Source organism: Myotis nattereri, assembly GCF_964212035.1.
Source record: "Myotis nattereri genome assembly, chromosome: 3".
Lineage (NCBI taxonomy): Eukaryota > Metazoa > Chordata > Mammalia > Chiroptera > Vespertilionidae > Myotis > Myotis nattereri.
In genome coordinates this window covers 169,059,109-169,081,454 of record NC_138077.1, presented here as the reverse complement: position 1 = coordinate 169,081,454, position 22,346 = coordinate 169,059,109, and the positions used below count along the sequence as shown (strand labels likewise).

At 41.6% G+C, this 22,346-nt stretch overlaps 1 protein-coding gene across 3 annotated transcripts in view; it reads left to right on the top strand.

Annotated features, from left to right (window-relative positions):
* PDE4B (phosphodiesterase 4B) overlaps positions 1 to 22,346 on the top strand; it is a 531,417-nt gene that overhangs the window by 393,162 nt on the left and 115,909 nt on the right. For all 3 annotated transcript variants that reach the window (XM_081087643.1, XM_081087644.1, XM_081087645.1), the window contains 3 exons: positions 12,841 to 13,035; positions 20,959 to 20,995; positions 21,120 to 21,190. In XM_081087643.1, coding sequence (XP_080943769.1) covers positions 12,841 to 13,035; positions 20,959 to 20,995; positions 21,120 to 21,190 — 303 coding nt within the window. The remainder of the gene's footprint in view (positions 1 to 12,840; positions 13,036 to 20,958; positions 20,996 to 21,119; positions 21,191 to 22,346) is intronic.

The following is a 22,346-nucleotide window of genomic DNA, read 5'->3' as shown; positions in this document are numbered from 1 at the left end:
ACCTCCAGTACTGCTGCTTTCAACACAGCAGCTGCTTTCAACACAGCAGCTGCTCTCTACACATGTGTGACTGGTCCACATAAGTACATTATGGCGCCAACCCTGTCACATACACCTGGATTTGTACCGGGTGTATGTGACGGGGTTAGTGCAATGATATCATCAGGCCAGGTACTCGTATGTGGGCGTATCTTCATGTGGGCGGACCCTCCTGGAGATGGGTAGAGGAGCGGTGTCTCGGTTCCTAAGACCATCGAAAATATGTGTTTTCCGGTGGTCTTAGGCGACCCCTGTGAAAGGGTCGTTTGACCCCCATAGGGGTCGCGACCCACAGATTGAGAACTGCTGCTCTAGTCAAAGACATAGAGTGGCTGAATGGATAAGAAAACAAGACTCATACACATGTTTGGTGCCAACTCTTCATTTTTATATTTAAATCGTTATTTTAGGGATTCTAGTATAAATTTAGCTCATCACATTCAACCTTCAAGCAATATTATACCACTTCACATATAGTGTAAGATACTGGGCACTGATGATATTAACATCAGTAGACTGTAGTAGACTTGAGGCTGAGGCAATGATTTCCAATGTTATGGTTATTATTTGAGCTTATAGAAAATCATACTGCTACTCCTTCCACCCTGCTACCTTCACCAGAAAAGTAGATATATGGCCTATTCATTCATTTCCACAATATATTTCATTTCTCTTTTTTGCCTTTGTGCTCTTGTTGTTATATGGTTTACTCCTACATGTGTTATATATCTTACAATACATCGTTATTTTTGTTTCAGTAAGTTATATTTAAAAGAGATTTTAATGAGAAAACAAAACCTTTAATTTGTGTGTGTGTGTGTGTGTAGATCCAAATTTCCTTCTGGTATCATTTCCTTCTGCCTGAAAGATTTTCTTTAACATTTCTTATACTTAAAGTCTGGTGATGAATTATTTCAACTTTTATATGTCTGGTAGAAGTCTTTATGGTTGTTATTTTTATTTGTGGGTTGGTTTAGTTTAGATATAATTCTTTACAGTTAAATTGTTTGCTGATGTACAAAATGGAAAAGGATGATACAGGAAAGAGTAAAGCTACTCAAGTAGTATAGTCAATGAGTGGGAGAGAAAAAACAGAGTTCAGAAAGGAAGGCTTGGCTACAGTTGCAGTCATAAAAATTTATATGGTAACAAGAAGGAAGGCTGAGCAGATATCTACGGATGTGACTGAGTTGATTGATTTGTTAATGGATCCAATCAAACTGGGTTTAAATCCAAGATCCATTATTAAATAGCTGAGTAGTCTTCAACAAAATTATTTCAACCTTTGAACTTCAGCTTTCAAATCCATAGGATAAAGTTAACACCTTCTCCACAGTGACTATAGCAATGAAATGAGTTAATATATAACAAACACTTAACATGTAGCCTGGCACATTGTAAGTGCTCAGGACATGTGGGGGGGGGGGGGGAAGTGTAGCTTTTCTTAACTTTATTGCTTGAGTCAAGAAGAAAATATTCCAAGATCTCATTTTGCTACCTTTACTTTCTCCTCTCCTCCTTCTCTCATCCCTCCTTTCTTCCCAAAAGAACATTTCAAAACCCAAATGCCAAGCTGTCTGCAGATGCAGTGTTCAAGACTGATAACATTTGGAGGCCAGATGTTAACTGACACAAACACTATTAAGTGCTTTGTAGACCGGAGGCTGAAGCAATGATTTCCAATTTTATGGTATTCTTTGAATTTATAGAAAACCATACTTCGACTCCTTCCACTCTGCTACCTCCACCAAAAAAGTAGATATATTGCCTACTCATTCTCCAGAGATTATAATTTTTTTAAACACAAAGCTCTTGAAATATTAAGTGATGGCATTTCACAAACCTAAGACAGGGAATGCGTCTTCAACGACGACCTTAACACCTACTTGAAGCTCTATGAAAGGTCAATAACTTGCAGAATTTGATCTGAAAACCAATCTAATTTTCTGAAGTAATCCTAGAGAAACAATCACAAAAATATGCTTTAAACCTGTAACAAGGTTTTACATCAACTGTACTTCCTGAGGATTAGTGTGGGAGCTGTCCCAATGACAAGTAGTCAATAAATGAGCCCTTCTCCTAATGTATTTTTAAATGGCAATAATATGGGTCTTCTATGAATCACTGAGGTGATTGTGTTTAATATACTCACTTGCTCTCTCCATTAATCCTTTGAACAGGCATTGGTTCAGAACTAGCAGTGTGTCCCAAACACAGTGCCAGGCACTAGTTAATATATTGGTAATTACAATAAATGGAGCTTTGAGTTTATGAGAGAAGGGACAAGTGCAAAATTAATAAGCCTACAATAGATGTAGCAAAAAGTCCTAATAGGTATTATGAAGACAAGGGGACCTACTTAATTAATGAGTTGGGAGGGAATTTTTTAGTAGGTGACTTAATCCAAGGCTTAAAGAATAAGAAGGCAGCCATACAAAAAGTAGAGAAGAGAACAAGCAAAGACCAGCATTTATTTTTCATTCAAAAACTGTTTATTCAGCACTTTCTCTGAGCCAGGAACTGTCTGAAGCAATGGAAATATAGCAGTGAACAAAACACACATGTGCAAAATTGCTGAGGTGGGAAAGAATTTGGCATGTTTTGGGGACAGAAGGGAAACCTCTGAACCTGATTTATACTGGGCAGAGGAGAGTGTGGTATAAGATGAGGTTGGGGGTGTGACAGGAGCTAGGAGTGACTTTTTTTTTATTCTTTATTGTTTAAAGTATTACATATGTCTTCTTTTCCCTCCATTGACCTCTCCCTGGCCACTCCCATCCCCCAGCACATGCCCTCACCCCGCTAGTGTCTGTGTCCATTGGTTATGCTTGTATGCATGCATACAAGTCCTTTGGTTGATCTCTTACCCTCCCTCCACCTCCCCTGCCTTCCCTCTGAGGTTTGATGATCTGTTCTATGCTTCTCTGTCTCTGGATCTATTTTTGTTCATCAGTTTATATTGTTCATTATATTCCACAAATGAGTAAGATCATGTGATATTTATCTTTCTCTGACTGGCTTATTTCACTTGGCATAATACTCTCCATGTCCATCCTTGCTGTTGCAAATGGTAAAAGTGCCTTCTTTTTTATAGCAGCGTAGTATTCCATTGTGTAGATGTACCACACTTTTTAATCCACTCATCTGCTGATGGACACTTAGGATATTTCTAAATCTTAGCTATTATAGGTTGTGCTGCTATGAACATAGGGTGCATATATCCTTTCTGATTATTGGTGTTTCTGATTTCTTGGGATATAGTCTTAGAAGTGGGCTCACTGGGTCAAATGGGAGTTCCATTTTTAATTTTTTGAGGAAACTCCATACTGTTTTCCACAGTGGCTATACCAGTCTGCATTCCCACTAGTAGTGCACAAGGGTTCCTTTTTCTCCACATCCTTACTAGCATTGTTGTTTGTCGATATGTTAATGATAGCCACTCTTACAGGTGTGAGATGGTACCTCATTGTCATTTTGATTTGCATCTCTCAGATGATTAGTGACTCTGAGCATGTTTTCAGATGTCTCTTGGCCTTCTGTATGTCCACTTTCAAAAAGTGTCTATTTAGGTCCTTTGCCCATTTTTTGATTGGATTATGTATCTTCCTTTTGTTAAGTTGTATGAGTTCCCTATAAATTTTGGAAATTAGACCCTTATCAGATATAACATTGGCAAATATGTTCTCCCATTCAGTGAACTTTCTTGTTGTTTTGTTGATGGTTTCTTTTGCTGTTCAAAAGTTTTTATTTTTATGTGGTTCCATTTGTTTATTATCTCCTTAGTTTCCATTGTTCTAGGAGCTGTATCAGTAAAGATATTGCTGTGACGTTTGGTGATATTTTGTTTCCTGTGGAGTTTTCTAAGATTTTTATGGTTTCCCGTCTTACCTTTAAGTCCTTTATCCATTTTGAGTTTATTTTTGTGTATGGTGTAAGTTGGTGGTCTAGTTCCATTTTTTTTGCATGTATCTGTCTGATTTTCCCAACACCATTTATTGAAGAGACTGTCTTGACTCCACTGTGTGCTCTTGCCTCCTTTGTCAAATATTAATTGAGCATAATAGCTTGGGTCTACTTCTGGGCTCTCTGTTCTGTTCCATTGGTCTATATGTCTGTACGTGTGCCAGCACCAGGCTGTTTTAAGAATAGTGGCTTTGTAATATAGCTTGATATCTGGTATTGTGATCCTTCCAACTTTGCTCTTTCTTCTCAGGATTGCTGCAGTAACTTGGGGTCTTTTTTTATTCCATATAAATTTTTGGAGAGTTTTTTTTAGATCTGTGAAATATGCCATTGGTATTTTAATGGGGATTGCATTGAATCTGTAGATTGCTTTGGGTAGTATGGACATTTTAATGATTTTGATTCTACCAATCCATGAACATGGTATATTCTTCCATTTGTTTATGTCTTCCTCTATCTCTTTTTTTTATGTTCTGTAGTTTTTTGAGTACAGGTCTTTTACCTCCTTAGTTAAGCTTATCCCTAGTCATCTTAATTTTTTTTTTTTTTGGTGCAATGGTAAATGGGATTTTTTTTTTAGTTTCTCTTTCTGTGAGTTCATTATTGGTATATAAAAAAGCCATAGATTTCTTGGTGTTAATTTTGTATCCTGCCACTTTGCCGAATTCATTTATTAAGTCTAGTAGTTTTTTATGGAGTCTGTAGGGTTTTCTATGTACAATATTATGTCATCTGTGAATAATGACAGTTTTACTTCTTCTTTTCCAACTTGGATGCCTTTTATTTCTTCTTCTTGTCTTATTGTTATTGCTAGCACTTCCAGTACTCTAGGAGCAACTTTTATTCCATAGTAAAGAGTTTGGATTTTATTCGAAGTACAATGGCATGATTTGATTTTTGTGCTTTTGCTGTTATGTGAAAAAGGTTTAGAGGATGATGAGAAAGTAGAAGCATGGAGATTCATAGGGTAGATATTCTAGTTCAAGGGAGATTTTAATGCCCTGAAATAGTGGTGGCAGCAGAGATAGAGGAAAGGGTATAGTTTTGATGTAGGATTGTGGACACTTGACCAACTGAAAAACAAAATGGGGGGTTGAAGAAGGAGGTAAAATCAGGGATGGTTGTGGTTTGTACAACTGAGTAGATTATTTACCACAGTGAGGAAAACCAGCTATGTCAGGGGTTGAGGATGGGATGGGTACTGGGAGACGTTTGGGCTAAAGGTGAAAATAAATTCATGTTTTTCTGGATCAACTCTTACAATTAAATTAATCCAAAAGTGAAATTCAGTATCTCATGAGATAAACACATCTCTCATCACTAGTGTATGCAAACGTGCTAAATAAGCATTATCTACAATATTTCAACTAGATTTCAAGCAGAATCTAGAACTGATTTCCAGATGGTATGTGAGAACTTGTTTGTTTGTTTTTAAAGCAACAATTTATTGAAGCTATTACTGGTTGAATAGGAACTGGTTTTCCCAGATCAATCTCATTTCTTTTGAAGGGAATTTCAATTACTTTTGAGCTATTGTAGGCTTATTAAGCATGCTTATTCATAAATATTTTATTTAATTAATAGATGAATAGATTTTCTTATTGGCAGAACTGCCAAACTTATAAGTGGGAGTGTTTATATCTTGTTAAGGACGAATTGATTATCTTTTATAACAATCTCTTCAGAAAGGTGGGGAATGCAGGCTGGAAAATATTGAGCTAGTAGGATAATCTGTATCACAGCTAGGGCAGCAGTCACACAAAGCGGCAAGGTCCCAAGCATGGTTCCCTCCACCCCAGCTTTATAAAATCCACATACAATACACATTCCTACACAATTATTCTCATCTGGGAGACCCTACTTTTCCTTAGAATCATTGTCCTGTAGAAAGTTATCTTTACTTTTAAGAGTTATATGCATTAGGGGGGTTTAGTGCTACATTCTTAGGCCTAGAATAGTGCCTTGTTTCATAGTGGGTTCCTAATAAGTGTGTGTTGAATTAGTGAATGATCATTAACATTATAAAACTACATTAAGCCACACTTGAGAACTAATCTTTCTTCCATCTCCAAAATCTCTGCAAAATGTCTAATCTCGGAGGTACTTCAGAGATCTTCTGCTCATTCATTTATTCATTCATTTCAGGGGGAAGATGGAGGAGTAGCAGGCAGGACACAGAGAGTCCCTGCTTCATTTTAGTGATTTCCACATAGGAACTGGCAGCCAGGTCTCCAGAATCCCAGAGCTTTGCAGCATTACTCTGCTACCTCTGGTTAAACCTTTCTGTGGGGAAAGCAGTTTGGGATTATTGCCATGAATGTTATTTTCAAATCCCCTGGAAGAAAGGGAAGCTGCCTCTAGAATTCAGATGAGCTGCACATCACAGTTCTTCCTACTGTGATGGAAGGGAGGGAAGTCACAGACTTTGGAAAAGAGTTCTTAGGGTCGAACCGTGACCTTCTGCTGTCGCTGTGACCAGAGGAGGTCCGCTTACCCTCAGCCAGGACATGGGCTCTCCACCATGCTGGCTGTGACCCCACACAGTGAAGTCCTTCATTAGAAAGCAGCACTGGTTGCAGCCTGCAACCACGAATTATACAAGAGTGGACACAAGTAGGTTAATAATAATGAGTAATCAATACAACAATGAATAGATAAGTAATAACCCAAGAATAAACTGTGTGTTTCACATACTCACAACTGTAAGCTTGCCTTTGCCCACCCCTGGATAAAAGTAGTCACCGTCAAGTGGGTAAGGATGGGCGTTCCTCTGCAGCTTTCCATCTCCAGGGACCAGAGAGCACCCTGGGGTGATGGTCAATATAAGCACATAAATAAATGGTTATTTATTTTAATCAAAATGATAAGCAAGCATTTGAAGATGTTAGTTTCTGAATACAATTGAGGGAAATATTTTGTAAATCTTTAAAGAAACAGCATTTTATTTCATGAATACACCCAACACACACACACACACACACACACACACACACGCACGCACTCTATACACAAACATACACCTTTCATAGACACAAAAGTTTTCAAAAACCGAAACGATTGGGAGTGAGTTCCTTGGATACTGTGGGGACGGTGGGGAAGGATGAGGAAAGGAAACTTTAGACTCTGTGTAGAAACTCTCTTCTGAGGTCATCCCCTGCCAGAAGTTTGAATCCAAACTGAAATGGCTTTTTTCCAGATGAGAAATAAAACTGTGAGATCCTCACGTCCCCTCAACAAATATTTGTTCTATGCCTTCTGGCATAAGACTCAGCTCTAAGCCCTGAGAATACAAAAATGAATAAGGCACCCTGGTTGGTTTCTCAGTGGTTAGAGCGTCAGTCCGAGGGCCAAAGGGTGTTGGTTTGATTCCTGGTCAAGGGCATATACCTTGGTATGCAAGTTTGATCCTAGGCCCTGGCTGGGGTGCATAGGGAAGGCAGCCAATCTATGTATCTCTCTCCCCCTCCTCCATCCCTTCCATGCTCTAAAAATCAATGGAAAAAAATATCCTCAGGTGAGGATTTTGAAAAATGAATGAGACTTAGTCCCTGCTTTAAGGTCACAGGCTAGTGGAGTGAAAGGGATCCCTAAACAGCGGAATGCAGCCCAGTGTGGCAGGTTCTGAGATCAAGAGGGGGGGTCTGTGGGGACATGGAGGCGAGGTCACACTTTAGATTTTTTTCAAAAAAAGTTTCACACTTTGGAACCTCCGTTTTCTCCTCTTTGAAATGGATCGAAGAGAATTAGCACGGCAGAGCTAAGAATTCGATGATGTAGAAGATAATCAGTGAGTAATATTTAAGAAAAAAAGAGCAAAACTGAGATAGCAGGTCACTTTCCAAAATGGTAGTGAGCTCCTCTGCTGACGTGGGAGTCTAAACCTCTTTGAAGAGTTTGTGATATTTTCAGGGAGGCTGTTTGTTAGAATCAGCCAAAGAGACTCAGCTAGAGAAAGACTGAGTTCAAAGAAAAATCTCCTCTGATTCGCAAGTGAATTATTCCTGCCTTTGTTACAGAAATTGGGGTGTGTGCAGGTAATTGGGGATCAGAAAACTGCCACCCTGGGGACAATTGCAGGCAGTTCTGCAACCACCTGGCTTAGCTTGAATTCTTGGAAGTAGAACTTTCTTAGTTTAATAAAAGGTTTCATGAACACCTTGTGGGTCTGCTCTGTATCCCTAGTGTTTCCTCTGAGGCTTATGAATAAGGCTTCAGTCCTATTTCTCCCTCCCAAGACTGGCACACAGCCCCACCTGCTCTGCTTGGAGGCTGAGAGGCGCAGCCCGAGGAAGCAGTAGCTGTCTTCTGCCATCTGCTGGCTAGGTCCCTGCACCAGCTCAGGGCTGGCTCTTCATGGATTCCTAGGGAGTGAAAACCAGGAGAGAAAGTGTGGGGCAGAGAGTGTCCCTGCTTTGAGTAAAAAGAAAGAGATGATGGCAAACAGAAGTTGATCCAAGAAAACTTGTCCCATCCTGAGGATTTGTGTACAGAGCTCATCATCTGAAATATCAATGCCAGAGACTTCCCTATGCGAGTTTGTTTTGTTGGTGGAGAACTCTGCAGTGTATTTTATTTATTTGTAGATTATTGACTCACAAGGCTTATCAAATAAGTTAATGCCACATCTCCATAGACTCATTTGAAGGGAAGAGCAGAAACTCATGCCAGTGGGAACTGAGATAAGGGTAAGGAGACAGGAAGAGAGAAGAGATAGGAAAGACATTTCACACTAAATTGCAGTATTCTTTGGTTGGTTCGCTGACAGTTGTTGGAGACTATTTACAAGGCTCTAATCCAGATGTCTGGGACACAGAAGTGAGCGACATTGGGTCCCTTCTCCCTTAGAGATAAGAATCTCTTAGGGAGCAGCTAAATGACTGTAGAATAAAGGAGAGAGGAGCAAGTACCACACGCAGTAAAGGAGTGCAGGAGAGCGCAGAGGAGGAGCATGCACCTCCATGGAACCGGCTGTAGTGTCAGGGAAGACTGACTAGAGGAGGTGATGTGAGCTGGATTTGAAGACAGTGGCATACGGGAGACAGTGGTGAGAAGGGTATTCCAGTTACAGGGAGCACCAGTCTTCATACACAGCATCACCCACGACCACCGCTGCCTCCAAGGAGCTGAGAACTCTGGATACAAAGCAGGAGAAAGTGGTTAAAATATTAGTTCTTAGACAACAAGCCATTGATCAGTCCAGGGCACTCGTCCGAAGCAGGGAGGAGCAGGCAGAATCTCGTGGGAGGGTAGCCTACAGGATCCTGGACCTCAGAGAGTGGGGCTGGGATAAGGGATGGGGGTCGGGGGTTGTCTCTGGTCCTAGAAACACTGTTTCAGTCCCTGTGCTGGATAATGACAGCCCCTTCCTGGCAGTACAGTCAAATATTCCAAAACTCATGATTGACATCCTCTCGTAATTACCTGAAATTCTGAGTGGCCTCTTCTGAAGACCTAAATACTGAAGTAGCTCCAAGCTCAAGGATATCAACTGCAATGTTATTGCAAATCATAAGTATGAGGGGCAACAGGAGGAAAAATGCTCTAGAAACAATGCTACAGCTTCTGGATGAACCAGTAAGTAGCCCACGGAAAATGATAATTCTGGAAACTGCACTGCAATGCAAAATACTTGTGAAGAAAGTCAAGATCCAATCTTGCAGGGAAAATGTTCAGAAGGAAAAACACTCAACTGAAAATAAAAGCAGTATATTTTTCTCTATTAATCTAAACTACAAATAAAGTCGGTGTTTTTTCTCTATTATCTATGTTTTATATAATATTCTTATATTACTTTTGTAATATTTTCTAGTGTAAAGAAGCCTAACGGTGAAATGTGCTGGATTAAGGCAGAGGCAAAAATCACCCTAAGTAAATAATGACCCCATTTATGTGTTTGTTTCTGATATTTCAGATTCCATTTTCTTCTCGAATTGTACTCCCATTTGTATAGCATATTCACTTGGCTTCAGTGTGTCCTCAGTCTCCCCTTGCCCACACCCCTCCTCCCACCCTGGATCTGTGGGACGCATTGTGATGTCTGCTCGCTAATTTTGCTGTGACTGGGGCTGGTGTCTGGTTGGTGATTCATGTTTGTTCCTAAGTTGTACATCTGTGTTGGTTGCTTTGAAACAGTGCCCCAGGGAATATGAAAGGCCATTTGTCTCACTGAGACGGCTTCTTTGGACCAGAGAATTCTTCCCTGGCTTCTTCTGAATTCCAGCAAGCTCTTCTCCGAGTTCAGGCAGGGTAAAGAAGAAAGGGAAAAAAAATGGGGCGGGGGGCGTGGCCAGCATGGAGAGAGTTTGGGTATCTGGATCTAGTCCTTGCTTACGTGGCAAGACCAAACTTTCCTGAACCTGACACTGGGGGCAGAATGCCTTGTGGACTTATTTTCTGCCCACCAGGAATACCTCTGGCAGAAAAGAGAGCAGAGTGAGCCCGGGTGGAAACCCTCAATGGAAAAAGTTCTGAGAGTGTGGTAGGCATACCCACCGGGCGCCTCTTCTAAGATTTTAGCACATGTATACACAGCAGTGATATTCATATTTCATTACTGGTACCTCATGGGCACTGACCAGTTCAATGGGCACAGGCTGAAGGTAGTGATAGTGATGAAGGTAGAGGCCAGGCCCGTGCTGCTCCAGACACCAGCCCTTTCATTAGGAGATCACCTGCACAGTCACCTGGAGGGCCTGGGACAGTGGCTGGCTGCCAGCTGGTACAAAAGCATTTCGATGTTTTAATATCCGTAAAGGCTGTACAGATCAGATACATACCAAATGAATAACAACATCAACGCTCATGAAGTTTCACAGCTCATGCCCAGTCTTAAGCTTCATGGAGTCCCATCCTCACCTTGGCAGAACCTACCCTCTTTGTCCTCAAGAAGAGTTCAGAGCCAGTATCAGGACCTACTGGTTCTACAGGATCCGGGTGGCCCGAAGGAGCCCTCATCCTCAAAGGAGCTCTTCATTTTGCTCAGCAACTAGTACAGATCTTGCCCAAGGAAAGTTCGAAAGTCAGCTTTCATTATATTTTCAATGGGCTTACAACATAGTCTCACCTCCGGGCAGGCGGGCAAGCAGGCTGGTACGTGGGAACCACTGACCACCTGCCTGCTCGCTCACAGTCTGTGAAGGGCAGCCCATCCCAACCATGTGGCCTGCTGTGAAAACCTGTAAGGCCCAAATGAGTATTGGATTGTTGTGGCCTTTCCTTGACCTTTTCAGGGGAGTCGCTGCTAACTGCTTCTTATCAGACGCCTGGAGTTTGTGGGTTGGCGGAAGCCTCTTCTCAGAATGGTCTCCGGGGAAGCAGGATAGCCCTGCCTTCTGTCATTTCTCCTGTCAATTAAAAGGTTTATTGTTTCAAGGAAACCTACAGCTTCAGGGTAATTTGCTACCTTCCCTGTCTCATTCAAGATAACAGCCAAGGTTGCTCATAATCTGACTGACTCTCCACATACCAAACACAAATTCTGTGTGAATCCAGAGACTGGAGGGAAATTGCACCCTGTCACCCAGCAGGGCTTCCGGGAACTCTGCGACCAGAGTGGAGACATGAGTTGGAAGACTAGGGTGTTCCAATTCTCATTCTGTGACATTGAGCAACGTATTTAAAATTTCTCTAAGCCTCATGGCCCTCAAATGTACAGTGGGATCTACATTTACAGGGTTGTGATGAGGGGGCAAGTGGAATAATGAATCAGGAAGCAATTTGTAAACTAAAGAAATATAAGCAAAATCCTCGCCAAAAGACCAGGTTGTAAGGACTAGTGAGAGAAAAGAACCATGCACGTAGAACTAAGTGATGGCAGCTGGGTGAGTACAGAGGCAGCCCACTGTTGTGGTCTGACTTGTCAAGAGAACATCCCAGCCCCGTGCCTTCTCCAACACCTGCCTGCAGAGCGTTAGCAGTGAGTGGGGAGCAGTGAGTGGTTTAGAGAAATGCTGGGCAAGAGGGTTACTGTCACTTTGAGGCTCAGGGAGGCTGTGCACACAAGGGAAGTGTAGAGGAGATGATGGAGAGCATGGGAAGGACACACGGCGCCTCAGGCAATACCAGGATGGGCACATCAGAGAAAATCTCTACTGCTCCTGTGTGTTGATTGACCAGAGCTTGTTCAAATAATTTTGGGCTTGAGGGTGCCTACCCCCAGTGAGGGAGACTGACCAGAAATCTTAATGGCACGCCTCTGCTGGAGCGAGAGGCTGTACCCTCCTTCAGAGATAAAACTCTGCAGCCCCCGAGGGTAGTTTGACATTATCAGATTAAGTCCTCCTCTGTGGTTAACCTTGCATGTGAATATTAAATCTCAGCTGGGACCTCCTAGCTAGTCAGCCAGTGGGTGATTTCAGGATAGCACTTTGTCCGGAAACATTCAGAAATATGGGTGTTGCCTCTTTAATGACACTGTGAGAGTTATTTCTGGCAGGAAGAAGTCTCCCCACTGGGAAGACTCATTCAAGCGATGGTTCAGTGTCTGACACCTAGAGCGCTGTTAGCGCTGCCTCCGGGCCCTCCGGGCCGCTTATCATCGCCGAGTTATTTTGTGGTCGGCTCTCATTTTGAAATTGTCGAAGTTGTTGCTCTGCTCTGGGATTCCAGTCCTGGCTCTGTTCTTTGCTAATGACTGAACTTCTGTGGGAGTGTGTCCTTTATGCAAAGTGAGAATAGTAAGGACTACCGCTCAAAGCGGTTCGGAGGATTAAAACTTTCCATACAGTGTGAAGTTTTACGTCAAGAGCCTGGCACACATCAGCGTGCGTTGTCTGTGTGTCCGACGCCCTCCTGCGCGCTGCCACGTACGTGACCAGAGTTTTCTGCTCTCTTTTTCAGCTTTGATGTGGAAAATGGCCCTTCCCCAGGGCGCAGCCCGCTGGACCCCCAGGCCAGCTCTTCCTCTGGGTTGGTACTTCACGCCACCTTTCCCGGGCACAGCCAGCGCAGAGAGTCCTTTCTCTACAGATCGGACAGCGACTATGACCTGTCACCAAAGGCGATGTCGAGAAACTCTTCGCTTCCCAGCGAGCAGTGAGTACCAGCTCCGTCTGGCTCCCGGGCTCGCTCTGACCTCATCTTAACCCTGTCTCAGCAGCAGCAGCAGCAAGGCTTCCCCCTTGGCCCGCAGGGAGGAGCCAGGAGGAAAATGAGTGTGGGCAGAGGTGATGGTGATGACCATCGTGAGGACTTTAATGCTCTAGAGCTAGGGTCTCCAAGGGTGTCACACGCCTCCGGCCCAGTGTTCAGTTCACATCTGTGACTGATATTTTTTTGGCCTCATTCTCTGAACTGCTAAAGCGTTTATGAGAAGATGAGAACCTTAACACTTCTTACAGATCGCACTTAAATTTTCCACAGCGTGTGCGACATGAGGCTACAGTAGAGAAGAAAAATGGTGGTTGGTGACATGCGTCCTCTCTCAGTGGCCTTTGCTGGGTGACATTTAATCGTCTGCCTTCCAGCCACATGTCTGTGTCCTTTCTCTGGAACATAAACACAATGCCCACTTGTTGCCCGGCTCCTTGGTGAGACACGACACACATACTCCACCGTCTTATTAAGCACAGCTCGTGTTCTGTTTTGCTGCTATTAATTGTAGATCTCTAATTTTCATTTAAAGAACAACGGCGGAATTGTGTTACTTGTTTATTAAATTTTTGAAACCAAATAAAACTGGATGCTGAAATGCATGCCTTAAAAGGTTTCTGGGCACACATACAGTTGTTTTTAACATCATATGTTATAAAAATATTCGTAGCTCCCTTCAGGCGCCAGCCTGGAAAATTCCACTGGGCTCTCTTCCTCTATTGGAAAGGAAGCTAAAAAGGGTCACCCTCTTGTGAAAGGGGCAGGGGGCATTTTAAAGCTACCAGTAAGAAAATACTCCGCAGGGCATTTCTGCTAACCAATTTTAATAGAAGCACCCCTGCCCTAAAATAATAATTGGGTAGGCCGAAATTCACTTATTCATTCACTTGGCAAATATTTACTGAATCTCCCCTATGTGACATGCAGTATACCATATACTGGGGCGGGGGGGGGGGGAGGTGGGGAGGTGAGGGCTGGAAGGGGTCAATGGGTGGAAGGGGGGACATCTGTAATACTTTCCACAATCAAGATACATTTTCTTTTAAATTAACAAAACAGTGGAAAAATCACAGATGAGTTAAAAACCATCAACAGATATTCTCAAAAAGGTTACATGCTCTCAGGGAGGTTAAGTAAGGAGGATGAGAGGAACACCCACATAACCCTACCATTAGTGGGATCAAACATTTAATGCGTGCGTACCAAGGGCCAGGTGCATTGACATATGTTATGTCTTTTATCTTCACGACAATCCTGGTGCCATTATTGTCTCCACTGTATAGATGACGAAACAGGCTCTGAGAGACTGAGAAACCTACCCCTCTCCCAGGACGATATGCCATGCTGTGTCCAATGACCATATTATAACTGTTGGACTCTAGCCACCTATGTTCTTCAAACTACAAGGTAGACTCTACTACCAGGTAGAAAACAGATGGATGCACATTTGAGGTGCCTGAGGCTGGAAGAGAGGTAACCATTTTGCTGCAGATCATATAGAACCAAGGAAGTTTCTGACCAAAGGGAGAGGAGCTTTGACAGTGGATATACCTGGAATTCGCTCTTTCGCTAAGAGTAACACCTTTCTAGTCTTCCTGTGTGGGGAGCACAGGACATTTAGTGAGCTGGAAGTAATTAGAGCTCATTCACATGGCATCTCACAGATGAAAGACTGTCTTTGGGAGGCAGATAACAGTTCCCCAAACTCATGCCAAATAGTAAGATGGGTCTCAGTTTCATTTCTGAGGCTCCTCAGAAGGTTCTAATCAAACTTCAGATTAAACTCTGATGATTTCTTACTTAGAATCAAAAGGTTATAGACATTTTGAAGCTGAAGAGACCTTAATGATCACAGTCCAACTCAGTCTATAGCTTCAGAAACAAAATCTAATTCTGAATGCCTCTGTATTCGGAATCCCTAATACTAATGGTTTACCCTCTTTTCAGTTTTACCAGGCAGCAAAATGTTTCCCAAACTTTAGAACTAATATAGCATTGCCAACTTTAAATTGAGACAAATAGAGATCATATATGTTATCTAGTATCATTCTCAATTGTTAAAATAAAAAGTAAGAAGGCACACTTTCATAATAAACAGCAGCCCTTCTCAAGAAAAAACAGTTGGCAACATAATCCCCTCCTATTACAGACACTAAAAATAAGATGCATTAGAATCTTTGCATCGATAAAAATAGCACAGCATTTGGTGTTGCAAATATTTCAACATTACATTAAAATTTTACATATTTGTCAATTTAGGAATTTATATTTCTCAACAAAACAAGAAGTGAAGCTTGAACAATCTCCATATTTATCTGACATTTTATTTTACCAGGACCATGTTGGAAAACCCAGTATCCCACAGGTATCTTGAGTTAACCTGAAGGAATGCTTTTGAAGATATTGCATTCAATTATTACTCTTCGGGGTGAATTGAAATAGAGCAGGGGTGGGGAGTGTCTGGCCCGAGGGCCATATAATGCTCTAGACATCATTTGGTCTGGTCCTGCCAAGGCACTGGGGGTGAGTTAATTAGATGTTTGACCTAATATAGCAGGCTAATTTTTCAGCTGATAATTTTGTATGGCCCGCGAATGATGTTATCAATATCCAAATGGCTCTTGCCAGAAAATATGTTCCCCATCCCTGTATAGGACTGGCCCTGTTGCTCCCTGCTTTAAACTCTCCAGTATCTCTTCTCAGCTTTTTAAAGCCACCATTTATGTGCGCATTAAGTTGTCCCTAGAACAGATAGTCAAGGGAACTGAGACCCAACAACCAAGAGGAAAAGCAGAAATAATAGCCCACCTGCTGATTGATTGACTACCCAAAAATACTACAACACTGTGGTGTCTAAGACTTGAGTTAGACTTACTACTATCCCACATGGCTTTAAGACACTGAATTATCTGTAAACAAAAGCACACATTTATCGAGCATTGCCTATGTGCTATGTACTATTTAAAGTACTTTATAGATTTTAACTCATTTAATCTCCATAACCCCAATATGGTTGGCACTATAATTTTCTTATCTTAAAGATGAGGACATTGGAGCACAGAAAGATTAAGTAGCCTGCCCAATAAATGGGGGACCAACGCTTAAAACTCAGGGAGTCTAGGCAATTAAACCATAGGATATCCAGTACATAACAGACACTAAAGGAGGATGAAAAATAAAAAATAATGGTATTAACCTCTGACTACTTTTCCAGATGTTATGAGGATCATATTCATAGTTTCTTTTAAAAAAAACTTACTTGAATTTAGGCACTTTGCTAACAAATTGAACATCTGTATCTTCCAGGGAGGTGAAAAGATTAGTAAGTCAATAGGCAGTTTTAATACTCTCAGGTAAGGGCAATCCTAGAAAGGTATGCACTGGACTTTGAGAGGTCCAGCCCAGCAGGGTAGGTAGCCCAGCTGAGGAGTTATAGCTAAGCTGGGAGACAGCAAAGAAGAAGTGGGTGCATGAGGAAGGGCAGTGTGCTAACTAACTCTCTAGTTGTCAGGAGCATTGTGGGAAACCACAGCTCAGTGTAACCGAGGCCAAGAATGTGAGCGGATGAGAAAATGGTGAAAGATGAGGCTAGAGAAGCAAGCAGGAACCTCATCATGAGGGGCCCAGGCTAAGGAGCTGGCCTTTATGCTGCGTGGGAGCTACTAAAAGTTTTGAAGCAAGAATATACATAATCAGAGGAATGTCTTTGAGAGATAGCTCTGATTACAGTATGAAGACTGGTTGGGAGGGTTGGCAAGCTTAAAGGCTAGTATCCAAGAGCCAAATGGGAGACTTTGGTAATCCACAAAACAGAGGATGGTGATCTAGCTTAGAGCAGATCCAGCGGGCAGTTAATGAATATTTGCAAGTTAGGATCAGCAGGGATTGTGGTTGACTGTGAGGTTCCAGTCTTGACCAACAAGATAGGTAGTTGCACTATTCCCTAGGGCCAAGAACATTCTCTTATCACATGAAATGATGTATACGAAGATGCTTTGTAAACTGTAAAGTACAACATAAATAGTTCCCTTGAGTGTGATGGGGGCAGACATGACTATCCTAAAGAAGTTCTCACCAGCTGGGAAGACAGACCTATAATTGTTTAATTATAATAGTAATGACACCAAATACTAACAAGAATAACTGTAAATAACTGAAGAGCTTTTATGTGCAAAGCACTAAGAGTTGCATCCCACTTTACAGCAGAAGAAATTGAGGCATAGAGAGATTGCCTGATGTTTCCTAATTAACACGAGAGCCATTGAGAAACAAACCAATGCTGGCTGGCTCCATATAATCTATAATAATAAAAGCATAATAAGCTAATTAGACCAGACATCCTTCCAGACGTCCTTCCAGATGACCTTCTGGACGAAGTTGGAGCTGCGAGGGAAGCCCAGGACCCGGGTGCCAGAGGGAAGCCGGTGCCAGCAGCCGGGGAAGGAAGGCCGACTCTTGAACGAATTTCATGCATCAGGCCTCTAGTAGTATATGTGTCTCAATAAGTCAGACTAAAATAAGTGTTGCAAGAAAAAATACAAGTGAAATTCTATGTGTGGGTATGAAACAGAGAAATTAATATGATTCAGTAGCATAAGCATTTTTGCTTTCCAGAAAACTATTTAATTGAGACCTACACTCAATTCTAAGACCCAGTGTTCTCATCTCCAATTACTCTATCAAATTGTAATGTGATGATGTTGTCACTAGATGGTGCTAGTGCCATGGTTCTGAATATCTGGCCTCCTTGGGAGTCACTGCCCTCTCTAGTGGTTTGGGAAACTAAATGTATCGCTTTTCCATAACCAATCAAGTAGTTTGTTATTTCCATGTCATTTTATTCTTAATGATTAACATATCAAATTCTGATTTAAAGTTTTAGAGAAGCTTCATAAATCATCCATCTGTACTCAAATATGAGGTTTTTTGTTTTGCTTTGTTTTTTCCTGTCCTTGCTATAAATTACCTATGAATTAGCTGATCATTTCTCTAGCAGCTATTGACCTTCAGCGTTAGCTTTTGCAGCTCATATCCCTTTAAGGGAGCCAGTGCTGGGGATCTGCATGTCCATCTTCTGCTTCTCAATGTTCTGCTCTCCTAATCTTCATAAGTTCCGTAATAGCCATGTTGACATGGGGCCCTCTTAATGTTTGTTTACCACCCTTTAACCATTAGTTTGTATAGTAACTCCTCATTATGCAACACTACATCCATCAGCTTTAGATACTACATATGCGATTTGCTTATATTATTTAGCTTTTGTCAACTCCAGAAATCCAGGAGCCATAGATGATCTTCTTAACTCCATTACCTTATCACCAACTCAACCCAGTGTCTTCAGAACAATGTAAACTTCACGGCAAAAATCTGAACACACAGCAAGATAGTTCACCCATCTGAAATTCATCTCAGGAAAATAGCTTGAGAAGGGGCAGTCATAGATGCAGGGCAGCACCTTGCATTGGTCACAACTGCTCATTTCCTTGGCTCCTTCCGTGAACCCCGAGGGTCTTCCATTGGCTCTCTCTAAACATGTCCCCAACCTCAGGAAGCCATCCCTGCCATTGCTTTCACAATCCCTGTGGTTGTAGGTCACTCCTAAATCTATACTCCAATTCCCATAGTTCAGTCTTCCTGCTTGATGTCTGCCACAAATCTCTTAAAACCCAGCATGTGGGAAAGTGACACAACTCCTCCACCAGTTCCTCCTCACTTTTCCATTTCTATTCATGACTTCACTATTTTCCCAGGTACCCATTTTTGAAACTGAAAAGAACACCTCTTCATGACCCCTTATCCTTGGCAAGATGTTTACTAGTAGGGTTTCTTCCCATTGTCTTTTTCTATTTCTTCCTCTGCCTCACCTACTTCCTCTCATCTGAATGACTGCAGTATCCCCCTATTTTCCTGGCTCTGTCTTCTCTTCCATGTATCTCTTGTTGTCAATAGCATTTTACTTTCTCGAGCACGTTTCTCTTTGCCTGTCTCACAAAAACCTTCACTGGCACATTTCTTGCTTCTGAGTTGAGCACCAACTCCACAACCATTGTCGATTCTGTCCATAATATGGGCATGGGGGAACTTCTAGTCTGATCCTCTACAATGTGCTTAAGCTCCACCCAGACAGCCACAGAGCATCTTGCTGAGTATGTTCAGTACTTTCCATTTCAACACCTTTGTTCTGGCATTTTCTCTCATGGGCAGCATCTACCATCCACTCCATTTAAAGTTTGCCCTTAAGAGTTCATCTTACACCATCCATTCAATCAAGCCTTTCCTACTTCCCCTAATCTATAGTTATCACCTCTCCTTCACACCCCATTGAGTATCCATATTCTGTATTTGTACTATCTATTGCAATGTTTTTGTGTTTTGAATATTTTCCTGTTTCCTGTCCTATGTTTTAATTTGTGGTCACGGATCCTGCATAATTCAATCTGTCAGCTATGCAGAATCACCGTAAAATAGGAAACAATGATGAAAAGCACAGACTTTTGGAATCTAATAGTCTTAAGTAATTTCACTTATTCCTTATGTGCTAGTTAAGCAGTTGCTTAACTTCTCTGAACCTCGATATCATCTATAAAATCTGTGTATTAAGACTGCCTGCCTTCAGTCTTATCACAAGCATTGAAAAAGAGATACTGCACATTTGGCGCTCAGCACAGGGCCTGACCTGTGGTAACTGTGTGAAGCATGCATATGCTTGTCAGTATTATTTTTATAGTCACAGTACAAAGTTAATGTGCAGCAGGCTTACTCGATTACATTGAAGGGGGACTTCTAGATCAGACTAAGATAAGCAGGGGAAATATTATATTAATTAAGAGCCCAAAGTAAAGCCTGTGTTAGAGAAGAGGCGCTCATGCACAGAAGTGTTCAACTGTGCACCCCCAGGCCTCACACAAGGCCAGTTAATGGGCAGGTGCTTAGTAATTGCTGGTTGTGTTCGTCATTAACTAAGAAGGTGCCATATTTGTATGGTGATCATGAGGACAGACAGTGAAGGAAGCTCATTGTCAACCGACTGGTGTGTGGCTGCTATGATTCATGCTGTGATAGCAAATTGGCCTGGTTCTGTGTCTGCAGCTCAGGCAGACTGTCTCCTAATGACTTTAATGGAGCGTTTGCTGCAGGTGGGCTTAAGTCGACTTATCATCAAAGCACATGGCAGAGAGAGAATACATTTCTGAAAACACACTTTTGTCCATTCCCAAGTACAGATTCACATAATACTAGGTACAGCTTAATCAGATCTTTGGGACAAAATGAACAACAACGATATGGTAATAGTAGGTTTAGTCAGTGCACTTGCATTAAAAGCTTTTCCCTGGGTACTTTAAGAAGAAAAAAAAAGTTATATGAAAAACAAAAAGTAATGGGATTTGCAGACAGAAATCTGTGTTTAAATGGCATTAAGGCTGCGGTTCAAATCAACAAAAGCCAGGAAATCCAAAGTTAACCTTTATCCAGACTGTTATGCCATTTTTTCCAACTCTGTATGTGCCTGTGAGCAGTCCTCCCTTTGAATTTCCTGGCTCTGGCAACCCACAGTCGCTTTGAATTACAGTCCTCTACGTCTGCTATTTAATGGGACTATACCCTGAGGATATATGCTTACTTGCAAATGCTTTTATGTGTAGTCACTGTAAATCTAGGAGCCATGAACTGGGGGTGATGGGTTTTTTCTTCAAGTTTCTGAGATTCCCCACGTTTGCTGAAAGCAGTCCTGCCTTGTATCTAGGTAGAAGGACTTCAGTATATCATTTGTGTTGCTAACGCTGGTAAAGTTTCATATGACAGCGTATGTGCCACAGTTATCATTCGAATGCATGTTTAAATGTTGCTTTTCTCTTTTTCCACCAGACACGGTGATGACTTGATTGTAACGCCTTTTGCCCAGGTATGTATCATGCTGGCCCTCGCTCTCTCTCCCTTCATCTCTGGGTGTAGTTTCTAAGTGTGGCTTCTGAATGCTCCCATTTATCTCCTTTTGTTTCTAAACATTTGAAATCTTTTTCTTCTAGGTCCTCGCCAGCTTGAGAAGTGTGAGAAACAACTTCACTCTACTGACAAACCTTCATGGAACATCCAACAAGTAAGCATGGACTTTTTGTGGAATTAGGAATCCCTTTCATTGAGGCAAAACCACTGAATAGCACTTAAAAACGAACAAAAAACTATTTCATGGAAATTTGCCACCCAAGCTAATTTAAGATACAGGATGAAATTTTAAAATAAGATGGAGTACCATAAAATTTTAGAACTGGTAAAATGTTAGAAATTCATCTGGATCTTGTTTGTCTCTGTACCTTTAACAAATGAAAGCATGAAATGAGAGTTCAACAAATGAAAGAATGAAATGAGAATTTTGTTGACTGTTATATTTACTACTTTGGAAAGTATGAATACTTAGCAGTAATGGCAAAAAATTCTATTTAAATTCTTTTGGAATAGTTATTAATGAATTCAGAGATTCAACTTCAAATTAAAAATACCAAAAAGTTCAAGTCCAAGTAGCCTATATTTTGATAATATGTAAACAAGTTCATGCAATTTGATTATCTTCTTCTTTCCCCCCAACTGACTACATAAACGTGGTCATTTCAGTTAACATTGCTGAACCTTGGTCCCCTCATCTGTAAAATTGAGGGTTTGAACTTGATATTCCTACAGGAACTTTCTCTTCTGAAATCATGTCAACCTGTTTGTCTAAATGCTATGAAGTTCACTATCCAGTATTTCTTAAGGTCATCATAGGGCTCACAAGGTCACAGAATCATGTTCCTGGGATAGGAGGGCTGAAGGAGACCTTTGAAGCCATTTATTCAACCTCTTCGTTTTTCAGGAGGAGAAACCCAGACTTCCTAACAACCACATCATAGGTTATAGACATACTAGGGCCAAATCCTGAACATCCTGATTTTTCCAGCCAGTGCTGGCTACAGAACACCGTGTCTTTTAGTCTTTGTGGAATTATTCATCAACCCTCTATTTTGCTTTTATCCACCTTTTCATGGAGTGGAGTTGTGAAAGGTGAGAGGAGACCCTGCTTTGAAAGCTTACTCTTTATTTCATTGTTCTGCAATTTGTCACAGAACCTCCTGTGGGAGCTCTGCATAACCCAGCGGAATCTTTCCCAACAATGTTCTCCCCTCTAAACTATTCCCTAAACTGCCACCAGAGTGACTGTTCTCACGTACTGTCTGACCACATCCGTCTCCAGCTTGAGGCATTTCCACGGCTCCCTCTTG